The 15,840-nt window shown below is 36.4% G+C and overlaps 4 protein-coding genes across 5 annotated transcripts; 2 read left to right on the top strand and 2 right to left on the bottom strand.

The window, feature by feature from the left end:
* On the top strand, window positions 490-2,972 carry LOC104721643 (brassinosteroid-related acyltransferase 1-like). The gene is made up of 3 exons (XM_010439678.2): window positions 490-958; window positions 1,514-1,960; window positions 2,298-2,972. Exons 1-3 carry the CDS (start codon window positions 518-520, stop codon window positions 2,829-2,831), a joined length of 1,422 nt encoding a protein of 473 aa, XP_010437980.1. The 5' UTR covers window positions 490-517; the 3' UTR covers window positions 2,832-2,972.
* On the bottom strand, window positions 3,241-6,137 carry LOC104721642 (two-component response regulator ARR10-like). The gene is made up of 6 exons (XM_019231684.1): window positions 5,817-6,137; window positions 5,008-5,160; window positions 4,557-4,901; window positions 4,401-4,477; window positions 3,481-4,302; window positions 3,241-3,398 (listed from the first exon to the last, which is right to left on the bottom strand). Exons 1-6 carry the CDS (start codon window positions 5,947-5,949, stop codon window positions 3,351-3,353), a joined length of 1,578 nt encoding a protein of 525 aa, XP_019087229.1. The 5' UTR covers window positions 5,950-6,137; the 3' UTR covers window positions 3,241-3,350.
* LOC104721640 (uncharacterized protein At2g39795, mitochondrial) lies at window positions 8,830-10,161 on the bottom strand. 2 transcript variants are annotated; one of them, XM_010439676.2, is made up of 3 exons: window positions 9,855-10,131; window positions 9,295-9,641; window positions 8,830-9,178 (listed from the first exon to the last, which is right to left on the bottom strand). In XM_010439676.2, exons 1-3 carry the CDS (start codon window positions 10,068-10,070, stop codon window positions 9,019-9,021), a joined length of 723 nt encoding a protein of 240 aa, XP_010437978.1. In that variant the 5' UTR covers window positions 10,071-10,131; the 3' UTR covers window positions 8,830-9,018. The 2 variants fall into 2 exon arrangements, with proteins under 2 accessions (XP_010437978.1, XP_010437979.1); XM_010439677.2 differs by having other exon boundaries at window positions 8,898-9,178; window positions 9,295-9,623; window positions 9,855-10,161.
* LOC104727626 (cytochrome P450 82C4-like) lies at window positions 12,197-14,110 on the top strand. Its single transcript, XM_010446714.1, has 3 exons — window positions 12,197-12,668; window positions 12,764-13,239; window positions 13,484-14,110. The coding sequence occupies exons 1-3, from the start codon at window positions 12,197-12,199 to the stop codon at window positions 14,108-14,110; spliced, it is 1,575 nt and encodes a 524-aa protein (XP_010445016.1).

Here is a 15,840-nt window from a genome sequence, read left to right as displayed (position 1 = left end):
GTTTGAGGTGAAAAAAAAAACAGAAAACGTAATTAATGAACAAAATAAGAATTACGAAAATAAAAAGTAAAAACTATTCTTATAAGTATGACCCATTTTTTGTCTCCGGATATTCCAAATAAAATGATATGTGTGTGAACGGTGAACCTAATTTAAAGCCTATGCCAAAGAGTAGGCTTTTGCTTTTGTATCACAATAGCATAAAATATGCAAAACGGAAGAATCTTTACAATCATTTGTATTCGAATTCAAATAACAATATGATAAAATAACCACCAATAGTAAGCCAAGGATAATTAGTGTTGGAACTAATTAATCATTCGTAAGCAAAGAGCACTTCGATGAAATTAGATTATTAATAAAAAATAAAACCCTCAAAACTATCTGAAGAGACACATAGAGTGGCTCCTTGGCATATGATTAAGCTCCTTTAGTTTATCTTCTCGTGTATATATAGGCATTACACATCTTACTTATTACATTCACACACACACACACATTTTACATTCAACTCTACATGCACATGTTAATGGCGACACGTATCGATATAATCCAAAAGCTTAATGTATATCCGAGACATCAAAACCAAGACCAGAAGAAACTAATCACTCTCTCCAATTTGGACCGTCAATGTCCTTTCCTCATGTACTTGGTCTTCTTCTACAAGAACACCACATCTCGTGACTTTGACTCCATCTTCTCCGACCTGAAACTCGGGTTGGAGGAGACTTTGTCTGTGTGGTATCCCGCGGCCGGGAGGCTGGCTTTGGACAAAGGTGGCTACAACCTCAACATCCAGTGTAATGATTGTGGCGCAGTCATAGTGGAGGCGACGGTGCCCGGTGTCAAGTTGTCGGAGCTTGGTGACTTGACTCAGTACAATGAGTTTTATGAGACGTTGGTTTACAAGCCTTCCTTTGATGGTGATTTCTCTGTGATGCCTCTTGTTGTTGCTCAGGTAAGTTTATCGCAAATATACCGTACGTATTTTTTTTCTCAAGAATTGTGAAACATGTTAGTATTCTTTGTCATTATGTGTTTCAATGTTTATATACGTACTTCACTAGATAACTACAGCTTTTCATCGATATGACTCATGCATGGCAGATTAGATATTATAAAACCTATATATAAGCACATATATTAATAAGGGTTTTGAGATTATATTCGAATTAAAACGGACAATCTAAGCAAATATCTACGTCAAAGATAAATAAATTTATATTTTAAAATAAATAGAAAAAACTTTTACTATAAGTACAGTTTTTGGATCGTTTCTTAATTAGTCCATGTGTATCAGTGTATGCTAAGCTAATATATTGTACCAAAAAGTGTAAAACGCCTATATTTCTGTTACAAGTAAGAATCAACGAAACATTAAAAATATAGATTCACCAAGTTCAGAAATATATTAAAGATCATTTATAATCTATTTTAAAAAAAAGATATGAAACGCCTGAGAAACGGGTAGGGGTTTAGTCAATATTTGATAATGTACGTATTATAAATGCAGGTGACAAGATTTGCATGTGGAGGTTACTCAATTGGAATCGGTACAGGCCACTCACTGTTTGATGGAATCTCAGCTTACGACTTTATTCACGCGTGGGCTTTCAACTCTCACATTCATAACAGATCGAATGATAAGATTACTAATAAAAAGGATCATTTGGTCATCAAACCGGTTCATGATCGAGGAAATCTACTGTTTAATCGAGACTATCAGAGCCGCGACGCTCTCCGAGTAACCAGTGCTGCAGCCATTTATCATCTGTACCAGCTGATCAAACAGGCGATCATGAGCCATCAGGAGCAAAACCGTAATTTTGAGTTACCAGACTCTGGTTTTGTGATCAAAACGTTCGACCTTAATGACGAATGGATAGAAAGCATGAAGAAGAAATCACTAGATGGGTTCTTGTGCTCCTCCTTTGAATTTCTTGCTGCTCATTTGTGGAAGGTAAATTAATTCAAGATNTTTTTTTTTTTTTTTTTTTTTTTACAAATTCTATTATTCACTAAATGTTCTTTTGATCAAGTTGGGCTTGATTGTTTTTTCTAAACCACAATTTAATGTTTTCACCTAATACTGTATGTAAACGCAAACGGAATGAAAGAACTTCAAGTATATATGCTTTAATTTAGGTTTGCGTTTAAAATATTTCAAAACATTTTATGATGAAAAGCATATATATCTTAATAAAAATATATATATTTTAGCCATTACAAGAAACATTAATATTTATTGCTGTAAAGAAAAAAAAACATCAATATTTATCAACCGTATAACTTCGCAGGCAAGAACAAGGGCTTTAGGGTTGAGGAGAGACGCCATGGTATGTTTACAATTCGCGGTGGACATAAGGAAGAGGACGGAGCCATCGCTGCCAGAAGGGTTTTCCGGCAACGCCTACGTGCTTGCCTCGGTGGTTTCGACCACCAGAGAACTACTTGAAGAACTAACGCTCGAGTCAATAGTCAACAAGATCAGAGAAGCCAAGAACTCAATTGACCAAGACTACATCAACTCTTATATAGAAGCACTTGGAGGTGGTGATCAAAGAAATGACGGAAATCTCCCTCCTCTCAAAGAGCTAACCCTAATCTCCGACTGGACAAAAATGCCATTTCACAATGTTGGCTTTGGTAGCGGCGGCGAGCCGGCGGATAACGTGGCACCACTCTGTCCTCCGGTTCCGCAAGTTGCTTATTTCATGAAGAACACTAAAGATGCTAAAGGTGTTACTGTGAGGATCGGTTTGGACCCACGAGATGTTAATGATTTTACAAATCATTTTCTTGATTTTAATATATTAGCTGGTGATAATTAAATTAATTAGTAGTAGTATCTTTGTAAGATGCTTAATTTGTGTTAGTATATAGTTTGATTGATGGCTCCTCTATATGCATGCGTGTGCGCTAAAAGACACTTTATTGTAATTGGGTTATGATGATGTATTAATCTAATGACATCTCTCTGCTTTGTATTTGTCGTTATCACTTTATTTTCGTGATAGGCTTTGTTTCTTTTCTTTTTCCTTTCTTTTTGATAAAAGATTAGTAGGCTTTATTTTTCCTTCCGGCATTACTGGACATTTCCAATGGTCACCAATGTTAAGTGGTTGACACCTAAGTCAAGGTTAGTGGGCACTTTGAATTTATTTATGGATTTGGATCTTACTAAGTTGCTCAGACCAGTGGGCAACAAGAGCTTACAGTATCGTTACAAAGAAGAGAGAAGAGACAGAACCAAAGATAATAATAATTGATTGTGTCTGAAAACAAGAGCTAGTAGAACAAAGTTAACAAAGAAAAGAGAAAAAAATCAGTTTGGCTCTGTTCCGAGTGAGCTAAACCATCACCCAACCACCTTCCGAGAAATCAGTTGGGCTCTGTTCCTGTTACAATCAATAAAGATTCAGAAATCTCCAAGTGAAATAAAAAAAGGAGCAAAAGTGTAAATGACTTTTATTTTTATACCTGTGTCATTAAGGAATTGACTATATCATCTAAGGAACCAGCATCTGAAGCCATGTGTAAACCTTCCTTTGGATCACAATTTCTAAAAACTTGAGCTTCTGTTGGCATTGGACCCCAGTTATTTGCATGCTGCTGATTCATCTGTAATGGATGAAAAAAGTCTGTTTGTGCAGCATTCGAGGATCCAAAATCCGTGTTTCTGCAGAAAGATGTCGAACTGGTATCCATGTTTGGGTTTATTAGTGGAGTGGCTGAGTCGCAGAAGGCGGTCCATTCCAAGGAGTCAGGTTTTGAATGAACATTACTCTGTGGCATGTTGGTTGACAATACAGTGTTTGACCAATGTTCTAGACGCTGCTTGTTGTTGCTGGTCTCAAAGTGAGGTGAAAACCCCGGGTTCAACGATGGCGATGATGACTGCGGGTGACCATCGAGAAGTAAGAGATTATTAGGAGCAACCATTAGAGAGTTCTGTTGTGAGTCAAAGCTTTGAAAAGCCTTGTTGATCTGAAGCTCTTCTAGTGGCGGAAGTGGCAACCCTTGAAGTATGTTACCTCCATCATTGTGGTTACGAGGAAACGATGATTGGAACATTCCTCCTGCAAGGGAGTTTACACGACCAAGATTCCTATTTGAAGGGAAATGTCTCATCATTGTGGCTCCACCATGGAACTGACCGGATCCAACAGGTATTGCTCGGTGGTGGTAGAAGCCGCCAAGTCCTTTGTGAGAAGTCATTTGCATCAAATGTGAGTCAATGGCCACCCTGTTAGCTTGTTGATTGGCTTCATCAGACACCTTCTTCAAGGCAACTCGAAATTTCTGAAAACCAAACGACATTTGCAAATGTGTTTAATGGAATCATATTAACAAACTAACAGAACAAAATCAGAAGAAGCGTCATAGTCTCACTATCTCACCTGAAGGTGGCTCGCAACATTCTCTCTTGTGAGTTTGTCAACATTCATAAGATCAAGAATCTTTTTGGGTACAGCTTCTGCATCATCAATACTTTTTAAAATCAGAACATGAAGCTAACTGGAAACTAGAGGGTAGAGAGATTAAGAAACATTTACTCTCAACGCCTAAATGATCAACAGCTGCTAAGAATTTGTTGTGTAGCTCATGCGTCCAAAGAACACGAGGTTTCTTTTGCGCCGTTGGATCATCGTTTTCATTCCCTCTTTCTTCCTCTTCCTCCTCTTCATACTGTTCTTTACGTTTCCTGTTGTTGTTGGCTTTATCAGAGTTTCCTGGACCATTACTCACACTGCTCTTGTTCTTCTTAAGTTTGCTCTTTCTCACCACGTGTTGCCATATGTTCTTGAGCTCCTCAATTCGAACAGGTTTAAGGAGATAATCGCAGGCACCGTGTTTGACTCCTTTCATCACATACTTTGGATCGCTATGTGCAGATAACACTGCAAGAATCAATCATCATGTCAAAGATCAAAACTTTCTCATGGGGACAACTATGAAAAGCTCGATGGAATCAAACAGAACTACAACAAGAGGAAAGCCTCGTACTTATGACAGGTAAGTCCATTTCAAGACCAACGAGCTCAAGTAGCTTGAAACCATCCATGTCTGGCATGTCGACATCACTAATTACGAGATCGAACTTGTTCTTGTTCTCCCTCAACAACTCCAGTGCGGTTTGGGCCTGGTTCGTTGTTGTAACTGCACATTAGAATGTAATTGTAACAATCACCGTCAAAGTCTTAGTTTTTACAGAGCAAGTGACTAATTCTCAAGTTCAACAAACTCAGAAATTTGGAAGTAAGAACCAATCAGTTCTGTGGAGCTATCAAATGTATAACACTTGCCACAAATACTAAGTTTTTTACAGAGCAAGAAACTCATTCTCAAATTCAACGAACTCATTCAAAAGAAGTATGAAGCTTTGAGCTTCGTTGACACATGTGGAGCAATCAAATTCAAATCTGTAACAATTCCCAAAAGTCTTTGAGTTTTTACAGAGCAAGAGACTGTTACAAATTCAAAGAACTCAAAAAGATACCAATGAGCATTGTGACACATGTGAAGCAATACAACCTGAAACATGGATTTTTTAAAGTAAAAATATGCAGAGGTTTTCTTGAAACCCCGTCTTTAAAAACATATAAATCTTAGAGAGGTACCATGTGTTGACAAGAAACGAATCTGAGCTAAATTTTGTAGTTTTTAGTGGACAAACCAAATTTAATTCTAGAAAAGAAAAAAACTTCAGTAGTTCTATCTATCAACCAATCCTAAAAATTAAAAGTAAACATGCAAATAGTGAAGTAACAAGGAGAGAGAGAGAGAGAGAGAGAGAGAGAGAGAAGGAAGCAAACCGTGGTATTGGCAGCGATGGAGCAAAGTCTGGAGAATACGGAGACAAGTCTGGTCATCGTCAACAGCAAGAACTCTCATCCCAACGGGAAACTGGTCCAAGACTTCAATTTCTTGTTCTATAGTCATCGTCATAGATTTGAACTAGAACAACAACAACAACAACAACAACGTTCGGATTCTTTATTACTACTAGATAGAGAGAAAGAGTTTACGGCAGAGTTTAATTTGGAGAAGAAAAATATAAAAGGAGGAGCAATGAAGATGTCAAAAGAGAAAATCTAAAGCCTATATATGGTTTCTTAAAAACTCTCTCTGATTGATCTTTATGGAATTCTCTTCTTTTTTAGAAACATTTCTGGACTTTTTTATTTTATTTTCCATTAGAAAACAAAACATGGAGCGTGATTCTCACGCGCTTTTTTTTTTTTCTGGTTTGGTTTCTTTTGACTGTGGGAATAATATTATTTTTAGTTTAGTGATAATTAATTGAAAAGGAAAACAAGATTGAAGGATTTTTTTAAAATAGATAAAAATGTGAAAGTGTTTATGAAGATGATTCTGTGTATCATGTAATTAAGGTTAAAGATATGTTTTTTGATACTGTACTTAGTAAGTTAGTATACAAGGTAGAATATCGAATTTAGTTATTACCATAATTTCAAACTTTCCTTAATTATATTGCCATGAGGATTGAATTGACAACTAAGTCGAGTTTATCATCAACGGATGTACATTTACCTTAGTTATTTTTTTATTATTGTTATTTTTTTTTTCATTTACCTTGGTTATTAGTGCAAACTATGGTAGTATTATAGTTTTAAAATATGTAAAAGATAAAGAAAAGACAGGCTTTAGGGAGAGAGCATGGTGAAGGGTGGGAAGTGCGAGACTCGCGTGAGCGTGCTTCATGGCTTTTTTTTTCCCCTATCGACTCGTACAGGGTTCAGAAAAGATTTTGGGAAACCAAGTTGTATATATCCCATAATAAACAATCAATCATGGCTAATGCCGATGTTAATCAAACCTTAAGTCATACTCTCTTTTTTTTTTTTTTTAACGTCAGCGCCTACCTAAGACAGACTTATATAATGTACTCATCATTACTTGGATAGTAATTACACTCTTCTTACCATATGAGATTTTAGGAAAAATAACGAATAAATACATATTATACGATTTGAGTCACCGGCCAGAGTGTATCGTATGCTCGAATTAAACTTTGAAGTCAACACATGAAATTGCTGTCACAAGAAATAGTAACTTACACTCTCACAGTAACCTATATCTTAACATTAAACCAATACTATTATATAAATATATACTTATGAATATATAAAGATTAAAAAAATTAAAATAATAAAAGAAAAAGTAAAGAATTTCTTGAAGTTGGGTTTCATCCACATCATTAGCCAACAAGCTTGGTGGATGCAAAATAAGATCCCAATGATACTATATCATTTTGTATGATTTCTTGAATTGACCACCAAGCGTGTTCGTTTCTGCGCCTCTCGTTTTCTATAAAATAGTCTACTTCGAATAGAGAATACGTTTTGGTACTTCTTAACCAAAAAAAAAAAAGAAAAAAGTATGCGATTATGTTTTTTCCAAGAATATATCATTTTGTTTCGTTTCCAAATTAGAACAAAAAGTTTCAGAATTCCAGGTTAAGGTTTACAAAAAATTCGCAAGATCTAGGATCTAAATGACTTACGAATCTAGCCTAAATTTTTACGAACCTTTTACAAACCTAAGAAAAAATATTTAGTTTCTGAAGAAAGGCATTTTTAAAAATTTGTCTTGTGACAATTAAAATCTTGATAAACCTAGAATAAAAGAAAACGGATAAAAGTTATACTTTTTAAAAAGAACATCAACACTTCGATGCAATGCATAGGAAAATAAAAGACAACTCTCTCATACAAATCATTATCATTAAGCCATCTAAATAGTTGCAGATGACATTAGAGAGATTAAAGAAATGAGTTTTCTAGAAGATCCATGTTATACACCAAATCTGTAAAGATTCTACTTCTGAATAAGTTATTAGAAATCACTTTGTCATTAGCTACTGTCATTGGCTCATAGTCTCATATATTGTACGCACATGTATAATTATTCACATTTAAATATGAAAAAGAAGATGTCCTAACAGCAACACTTTGGTGTAATGTTTAATTTAAGAAAAATAATTAAAGAGAAAGATGCCCATAAAACTTAATAATAATAAAAAGAAGCAACAAATAACTAATACTAAATGGAGTAGGAAAATCAGATTGAGCATAAGTTGAGGTAATCTTGTCTCCCACAAGGGCTAACCACACCGGTCACTGATATGCTTCTTGTTCGGATGCTTCCTAATCACTTCCTACTCTTATCACTCTTTACTTATTTAGTTTTTTCACATTTAAAAATTAAACAATGATTATTTTACTCGTCAACTCTAGATAGCCAGAACATAACAGTTACTATTCCATATGGATTACGTAGATATACTAAATAACAATCATTATTAAGTAATTATTAACTAACAGTAGCTATGATAGATCGATGGTGATGAATATAATTAGTTCATCATGGACCTTTTGCTCGTGTCATGATCAATATTTGTCATGATCACTTCTAACTTTCTTTCTTTTAGCTCACACACATATTCTGCCAAATCTGAATTTGGATGATGCCGACTCTATAGAGATTACATGTTCAGATAATCAGATTTATCAGTATTTATAACCAGAAGGGGTTGAATTTTTGTTTTTATTAACTACACTAAAATATGTTACGATTTAAGGTATTTCACTATTTCTGCTGGTGTTTACTGTTAAGCTTGATCCCATCATACACAAAGCCGAAGGAATCGTTTTATGGCCAACGTTATAAATTGATTATTTTGAAGACTCATATTACAACATTCTTTCGTGGAGTTATAGTTATACCCTCTCTTCGATCCTATAGAGTTTCAAAAGGTGTAATGCATATAAAATATACAAAACAACTACATCCACCCGATAGATATTGAGCCAATTTTTCTTGTTTATTCATCGAAGGCCCATATTGCACGTACAGTTTCAGACAAGCAGTCGAAGGCAGCACCAATGTTAACATTATGCAACCTATACTCGAAAGTAACTAAAGCCAATAATTTCTACTTCAACTGATAACAGTATAATCAAAAGCAGTCTAAAACGAAGAAAGAATTCGTGTCTATTTTGCGATGAATAAATATAGGTTTCTCAACCACTGAATGAGCTCAATCCTATCCTTATTCATCATATACTCATGCAAGAAGAAACAAAGATCACCATCGATTCCTCTTACTCGCAAAAACTCCCGAATCGCTGTCTGAAAATCATACTTCAAGCTCCTGCAAAGAAACAAAGATCACAAGTTTCAGTAATTGCACTTAAAATACTAGCAATAAATGCTTCAACTCTATACTGTAAGTTATTCAAGGAGACTAAGCAGAGAGGGATTAAGTACACGAAATCTGGTCCCAAGTAAGGTAGACGAGTGATTTTGTTGCGTCTAAGCTTGTAAAGCTTTCGAATTTCGATACGGTTAGGCCAAACAGAGCAAAGGAACTCAATCCCTTCACTTCCATCAATCTTGGAAATGTCGACAAGCAAGCTAATATGGAGACGGAGATCGTGCCCTGAAGCATCTAAACCTGTTCTTGGAACAGTCAAAAACCCATCAAACATAGTTGCTTCCATTTTGATGTTTTCTTCTTCCCCAAACTTCCCTTTCATCACAATACATTGCTCACCGGGACTATCCTCCACAGAGAATGATTTGAATTCAGTCGCTGGCTGCATTACATAGTTTAACTCAAAAAAAAAAACATCAGCATCTCTTCTCTGCCGGATCTTGAACAAAAGTCTAATACTTGATGTACAAATTGAGTCGAAATACAGTGTTGATCATGTCTACCCAGATAACAAATCCGAAATCTAAGACTAGCCTAAACATGATCAGATTGCAAGCTAAAAATCCAAACTTTATAAGGTCTGATAGTGATTTTAAATTAAATAAGATGATACCTGATGTGGAGGAGCATAATCAGATTGATACTGGATCTCGTTTCTTATGATTCGAAGGATGTTTGATCGGAAGGGGGATTTGGCTGTCGAGGTGGTGATGTCTCGTGATTGTGGAGTTGGTAACAAAGATTTACACCGAACCAGGGAAATTAGGGTTCTTGAGGTATGAGATGGAGAAATGCGTGATTTTTGAAGAGTACGGAGGAGAAGAGCCATTGAGGTTTTTTGTGATGTTCGCCGACGTTAGGGTTCTTCGACGGGTTCTCTAATTGGGAAAATTAGATCGAATCGAAAAATTGGCGAGCTTAATTGTGGGCTTTTTTGGGAATGTCCAATAGTCGTATACAAACACTTAATGGGCTTCTATGTTAAAACATTGTTTGNTTTTTTTTTTTTTTTTTTTTTTTTTTTTTTCATTTTTAATCACGGTTTTAAAATCCAAATCTTGGATACAAACGAAACTTGTTTACCCAATCGTTACTTGAATGGGTGTTTAGTAACCTGTCTGATGATAGTGATGATAGTGACCTGTCTACGCTCCCAAGCAATACAAAATGTCGTGATAGAATACGCTTCACTAAGGATTCAGCGAAGGAAATAACTGCAGTGCATTTGAAAAGTCAGTCACACAGGGCTTTGCCGCCTAGGGTGGAACGCATGGTAGGCTAGGTGGCTCCCCAGGACGACTAGTAGTTGAACACGGACGGGGTTTCGTGGGGAAATCTGGGTCTAACAACAGCAGGAGAGATGTTACAGAACAACGTGGGAGAATGTAAAGGAGGATTTGTATTTAACATTGGAAGGTGTACGACACCTTTAGCTGAACTGTGGGNGGGGGGGGGGGGGGAGGGTGTACTACGGTCTTTGTATTGCTTGGGAGCGTAGAGTGGCTTGTTTGGAGTTGGAGGTAGACTCGCAGTTTGTAGTAGGTTTTCTTACAACAGGGATTAGCGAAGCTCATCCGTTATCCTTCCTTATGTCATGGCTTTTTATTAAAAGACTGGCTAGTCCGCATTTCTCATGTGTATAGAGAAGCTAACCGTCTTGCAAATGGGTTAGCTAACTATGCGTTCTCTTTGTCCATTAGTTTCTATTGTTTTGATACTGTCTCACCTGTTGTTAGTTCGCTTTTGAGTGATGATGCGATCGGGTCTGTCCGGCCACGTCAAGTACGATTGTAATCTTTTAATTTCAGTTTAATAAATGCGAGACTAGTTCTCCTATCTTCTACCAAAAAAAAAAAAACGAAACTTGTTTAAGACCATAAATGTTAGATGTGGTGGACAAGTTGTTTCGGCTTGGGTATTAGTCGAGCTGCGTAAAGTCAGCTGGTTTGGTTTGGTTCATGCATGCAAATCTTAACATTCCACGATTTGATGCGTGTTTGGATCACTCGAGGTTATTAAAAGAAAAATAAAAAAAACATAAGAACCAACAACAGATTTACACAAACAATGAAACAAATAATATAATGTATACTACTTGTATAGTTGTATACAAATAACGTTCTTATGATGAAATAATGTTTTTCTACATACCGCATGACTGGTTTACTCCAAGCACGCAGGACACCGGATCCGATCCGGCTTCATTAGTATATGTTATGTTCATCGCACTATACCCACCACGTAAGTTTTTTCGTTTATTTATACACGCTAAAATTCACCACCAGGGGAAGTCCAAGGAAGGTACGACCAAAGCATATATCGATTNTTTTTTTTTTTTTTTTTTTGGTAAAAATATATCGATTAAATTCATGAATGGTTTTATAATTGAGTTTTAGATTGTCTTCTTACATTGAATTTTTCTCCCAAAAACTAATCTTGGATGACGACGGTCGCGCTATGCACTTCACTAGTGGAACAAGAAAGAATCCATTAACTAATCACTCGAAAGTCATTGCGTGTCAGTCAATCAACACGTGTGTAAGGTTAGAGCAAACGCAGCTTATGCATGGATCTTGCAAGACTAGGATCAACACATCATATAGAGATAATTGAAAATCATATATGAGAAAAAGAGACAATATCTAGTCAGGTGAGAATAAATAAACAAAAATTTCTCAAAATTTGTTTCTTAATGCTCTTTTTATTTAATTTAAATCCTTGCTAATGTCATTAACTTAAATTAAAAGTATACAATGCCTAAACCTTTACTCGTGCATGCATTAATTAATTAAAATAAAAGTTGGTGCCCTTTTGATCATCGGTAGGTGCATGTCTCATGTTTACATGGTGTTGAACAGATCATATGTGTGTGTATATATATAGAGAGACAGACGATACTCTTCAATCACTCAAAACAAGACATCACCAAACACACATCTCTTTTGCACTTTCACTATGAATACTTCTCTGTTTTCTTTATTTGTTCCCATCCTCCTTATCGTTTTCATTGCTCTCTTTAAGAAATCAAAGAAACCAAAACATGTAAAAGCTCCTAAACCGAGCGGTGCATGGCCCATCATCGGCCACCTTCACCTTCTCGGTGGCAAGGAACAGCTTCTCTACCGAACCTTAGGAAAAATGGCCGACCATTACGGTGCAGCCATGTCGCTACAACTCGGGAGCAGTGAAGCATTTGTTGTGAGCAGTTTTGAGGTGGCTAAAAATTGTTTTACTGTCAACGACAAAGCCTTGGCTTCACGTCCTATGACTGCAGCCGCAAAGCACATGGGCTACAATTTTGCTGTTTTCGGGTTTGCGCCTTATAGCGCTTTCTGGCGAGAGATGCGTAAAATCGCAACCATTGAGCTACTTTCTAACCGGCGGCTTCAGATGCTCAAGCACGTTCGTGTCTCTGAGATCTCAATGGGTAAGTATGAAACTACGTCTACCGTACCAAACGTATATGTATCAATAATTATCCATATTGTTAATTTTGATACGATGCGATATTGTCACATGCAGGTGTGAAAGATTTGTATTCCTTGTGGGTCAAGAACGGTGGTTCAGAACCAGTAATCGTTGATCTAAAGAGCTGGTTAGAGGACATGACACTGAATATGATAGTGAGAATGGTGGCCGGAAAACGATACTTTGGAGGCGCCGGCTCAGAATCCTCGGAGGATACCGAAGAGGCAAGCCAATGCAAAAGGGCCATCTCAAAGTTCTTTCACCTTATCGGTATATTCACTGTGTCCGATGCTTTTCCGTCACTGAGGTGGTTTGATTTGCAAGGACATGAGAAGGAGATGAAGCAAACGGGAAGCGAATTAGATGTGATCCTTGAAAGATGGATTGAAAACCATCGACAAGAAAGAAAAGTTTCAGGAACGAAAGAAAATGATTCAGACTTCATCGACGTTATGTTATCACTTGCGGAACAAGGCAAGCTCTCGCATCTTCAATATGATGCTACTACTAGCATCAAATCTACCTGCCTGGTAAAGCTTGAAATACCCAAATCTTTGCTTTGTTTTTTATTTTTGGGATCTTGAACCCTAAAATTACTGTTTGACTATAGATTTATTAAGTTGGTGATATAAATAAATATATTTGGAGGAATGAAGTTGTTGTATCATATATAATTTTCTTAAAATCATCTAATACGTTACGCGGCGAATCATGATTAGATGATATTTTCTTTTTTAATGTATGTAATATAATGATAATAAATTGTATAATCAGGCACTGATTCTAGGAGGAAGTGACACTACAGCATCAACTCTTACATGGGCCATTGCTCTTCTTCTTAACAACAAAGAAATGTTAAAGAACGCGCAAGATGAGATAGACCTCCACGTTGGCAGAGACAGGAACGTCGAGGATTCAGACATAAATAATCTGGTGTATCTTCAAGCAATTATCAAAGAAACGTTGAGATTGTATCCAGCTGGTCCACTCTTAGGCCCTCGAGAGGCGATGGAAGATTGCACAGTAGCCGGTTACAACGTTTCTTCCGGCACAAGGCTGATAGTGAATGTATGGAAAATCCAAAGAGATCCGAAAGTTTATGAGGAACCAAACGAGTTTAGACCAGAGAGGTTTATTACAGGAGAAGCAAAAGAGTTTGATGTAAGAGGACAAAACTTTGAGCTGATGCCATTTGGTTCGGGAAGAAGATCATGCCCAGGGTCTTCATTGGCCATGCAAGTGCTTCATCTAGGTCTTGCTCGTTTCCTTCATTCGTTTGAAGTGAAAACTGTTTTGGATATGCCTGTTGATATGAGTGAGAGCCCTGGCTTGACCATTCCTAAAGCCACGCCTCTTGAAGTACTGATCAGCCCACGTCTTAACGAACAGCTTTTTGTGTGATCGATATAGTACTGTTTCAGAAACATGATGACTTCAATATTGTTTATTGAAGGTCCTTTTTTGATGTATTTTATTTCCTGTTTAAATAAAACTTATCTACGTTTGTTGTTTCTCTTCAAAATATAAGTATGCAGTTTTTGAAAGAATCAAATTGTCCTGGTATATTATTGGTGAAATTAAGACCTTTTTATTGCCCAAAAATATAGTATTTATTATTTATACAAGACTTTTTTTTAATAAACATATAAATATATATAGTTCAAGATTTAAATTACATTTTTATGACTTATATGACCAAGAAACGAAAAAAAAATGACATAGATTATCTAGATAGGTCACAAAATTCTATAATTTGGTATAAAATCTCATAATTTACAATATTTAATTATTATTGTTAATAGAAATATAAAAATTATAAAAAATGGAACGAAAGAAAAAAAAATACTTTTTGGGCGCACTCACTAAGAGGAAACCCCTAACAGGGGGGACGAACGAACAAAGCGTTGAACATCCCCGGACCAAGAGGTTTTCTTCATAATTTCGCAATTAGATGCATTGAGCCGTAAAGCGAGATGATGTTTTGCAGAAACCTCTCGGTGAGGCGTATGAAGAAATCTGGTGGTTTTGTCCCTGTTTATCTCAATATCTACGATCTTATGCAAATAAATGTTTACGGTTATTGTCTTGCTGGCTTGGAATCAGGATCTATCACTATGGTCTTGAAGGTATTTATTGTTTTTTCTCAATCTTGGGTTGGATACATGAGAGATTATTGGGTAATAAAGGATTTGATCCTTTATTACCCATTGACAAAAATATCAGAAAATGTCTTACCTCGATCACAACTATGGGAGACCGCCGACGGCCTACAGCTTTTGTTCTCCACTCGATTCACCTCGTAGGAATTATCTTGATCTAACTTTCCAACTTTTTTATTCAGCTAATGTTTATCTCAAACCATATTCAAACAAACTGAAGCATTCATTGTAAAAACAATTTTTTGGTTCAATTAAAAAAAATAAAGGTCAATAATCTTTATATGACCAAGAAACAAAACATAACTAATACTAAATGGAGTAGGCAAATCAAAATGAGCATTAGATGAGGTAATTTTGTCTTGCACAAGAGCTAACCACACCGCTTATCCGCCATGCATAGCAGGGCGGACTTGGGAATTACTATTTTGCCCATGGGCCAGCCCGTTTGACACCGCTATTCTTATGGCACATACATTCTATTACTAACAAACACACTCTCACAAACTTGTTCAAGACCATAAATAAATGTCAGATGTGATTGGATGGTAGTATTGTCTCAGATGTGGTGGACAAGTTGTTACGCCCTGGGTATTGGTCGGGCTGCGTAAAGTCAGCTGGTTGGGTTTGGTTCACGCATGCAAATCTTCACATTTCACGATTTGATGCGTGTTTGGATCACTCGAGGTTATTAAAAGAAAAAGAAAATACATAAGAACCAACAGAGAGACACAAACAATGAAACAAATAATATAATGTATACTACTTGTATAGTTGTATATAAATAACGTTTTTGTGATTAAATGATGTTTTTCTACATACCGCAGGACACCGGATCCGATCCGTCTTCATTAGTATATGTTATGTTCATCGTACTATACCCACCAGGCCACCACGTAAGTTTTTCGTTTATTTATACACGTTAAAATTCACCACCAGGCGAAGTCCAAGGAAGGTACGACCAAAGCATATATC

This window comes from Camelina sativa, chromosome 11, assembly GCF_000633955.1.
Source record: "Camelina sativa cultivar DH55 chromosome 11, Cs, whole genome shotgun sequence".
Taxonomy (NCBI): domain Eukaryota; kingdom Viridiplantae; phylum Streptophyta; class Magnoliopsida; order Brassicales; family Brassicaceae; genus Camelina; species Camelina sativa.
Note: the sequence above shows the minus strand (reverse complement) of the source record. Positions and strands in the feature narration are given on the sequence as shown.

Coding starts and splice junctions, on each gene's coding strand:
- LOC104721643 (XM_010439678.2), top strand. CDS start 518: ATGCACATGTTAATGGCGACACGTATCGATATAATCCAAAAGCTTAAT. Junction 959..1,513: donor TGCCTCTTGTTGTTGCTCAG/GTAAGTTTATCG, acceptor TTATAAATGCAG/GTGACAAGATTTGCATGTGG. Junction 1,961..2,297: donor TTGCTGCTCATTTGTGGAAG/GTAAATTAATTC, acceptor ATAACTTCGCAG/GCAAGAACAAGGGCTTTAGG.
- LOC104721642 (XM_019231684.1), bottom strand. CDS start 5,949: ATGACGATGACTATAGAACAAGAAATTGAAGTCTTGGACCAGTTTCCC. Junction 5,161..5,816: donor CCATCGCTGCCAATACCACG/GTTTGCTTCCTT, acceptor TCTAATGTGCAG/TTACAACAACGAACCAGGCC. Junction 3,399..3,480: donor TCAATTCCTTAATGACACAG/GTATAAAAATAA, acceptor TGATTGTAACAG/GAACAGAGCCCAACTGATTT.
- LOC104721640 (XM_010439676.2), bottom strand. CDS start 10,070: ATGGCTCTTCTCCTCCGTACTCTTCAAAAATCACGCATTTCTCCATCT. Junction 9,642..9,854: donor ATTATGCTCCTCCACATCAG/GTATCATCTTAT, acceptor TTTTTTTTTGAG/TTAAACTATGTAATGCAGCC. Junction 9,179..9,294: donor TACTTGGGACCAGATTTCGT/GTACTTAATCCC, acceptor GTTTCTTTGCAG/GAGCTTGAAGTATGATTTTC.
- LOC104727626 (XM_010446714.1), top strand. CDS start 12,197: ATGAATACTTCTCTGTTTTCTTTATTTGTTCCCATCCTCCTTATCGTT. Junction 12,669..12,763: donor TGTCTCTGAGATCTCAATGG/GTAAGTATGAAA, acceptor TGTCACATGCAG/GTGTGAAAGATTTGTATTCC. Junction 13,240..13,483: donor GCATCAAATCTACCTGCCTG/GTAAAGCTTGAA, acceptor TTGTATAATCAG/GCACTGATTCTAGGAGGAAG.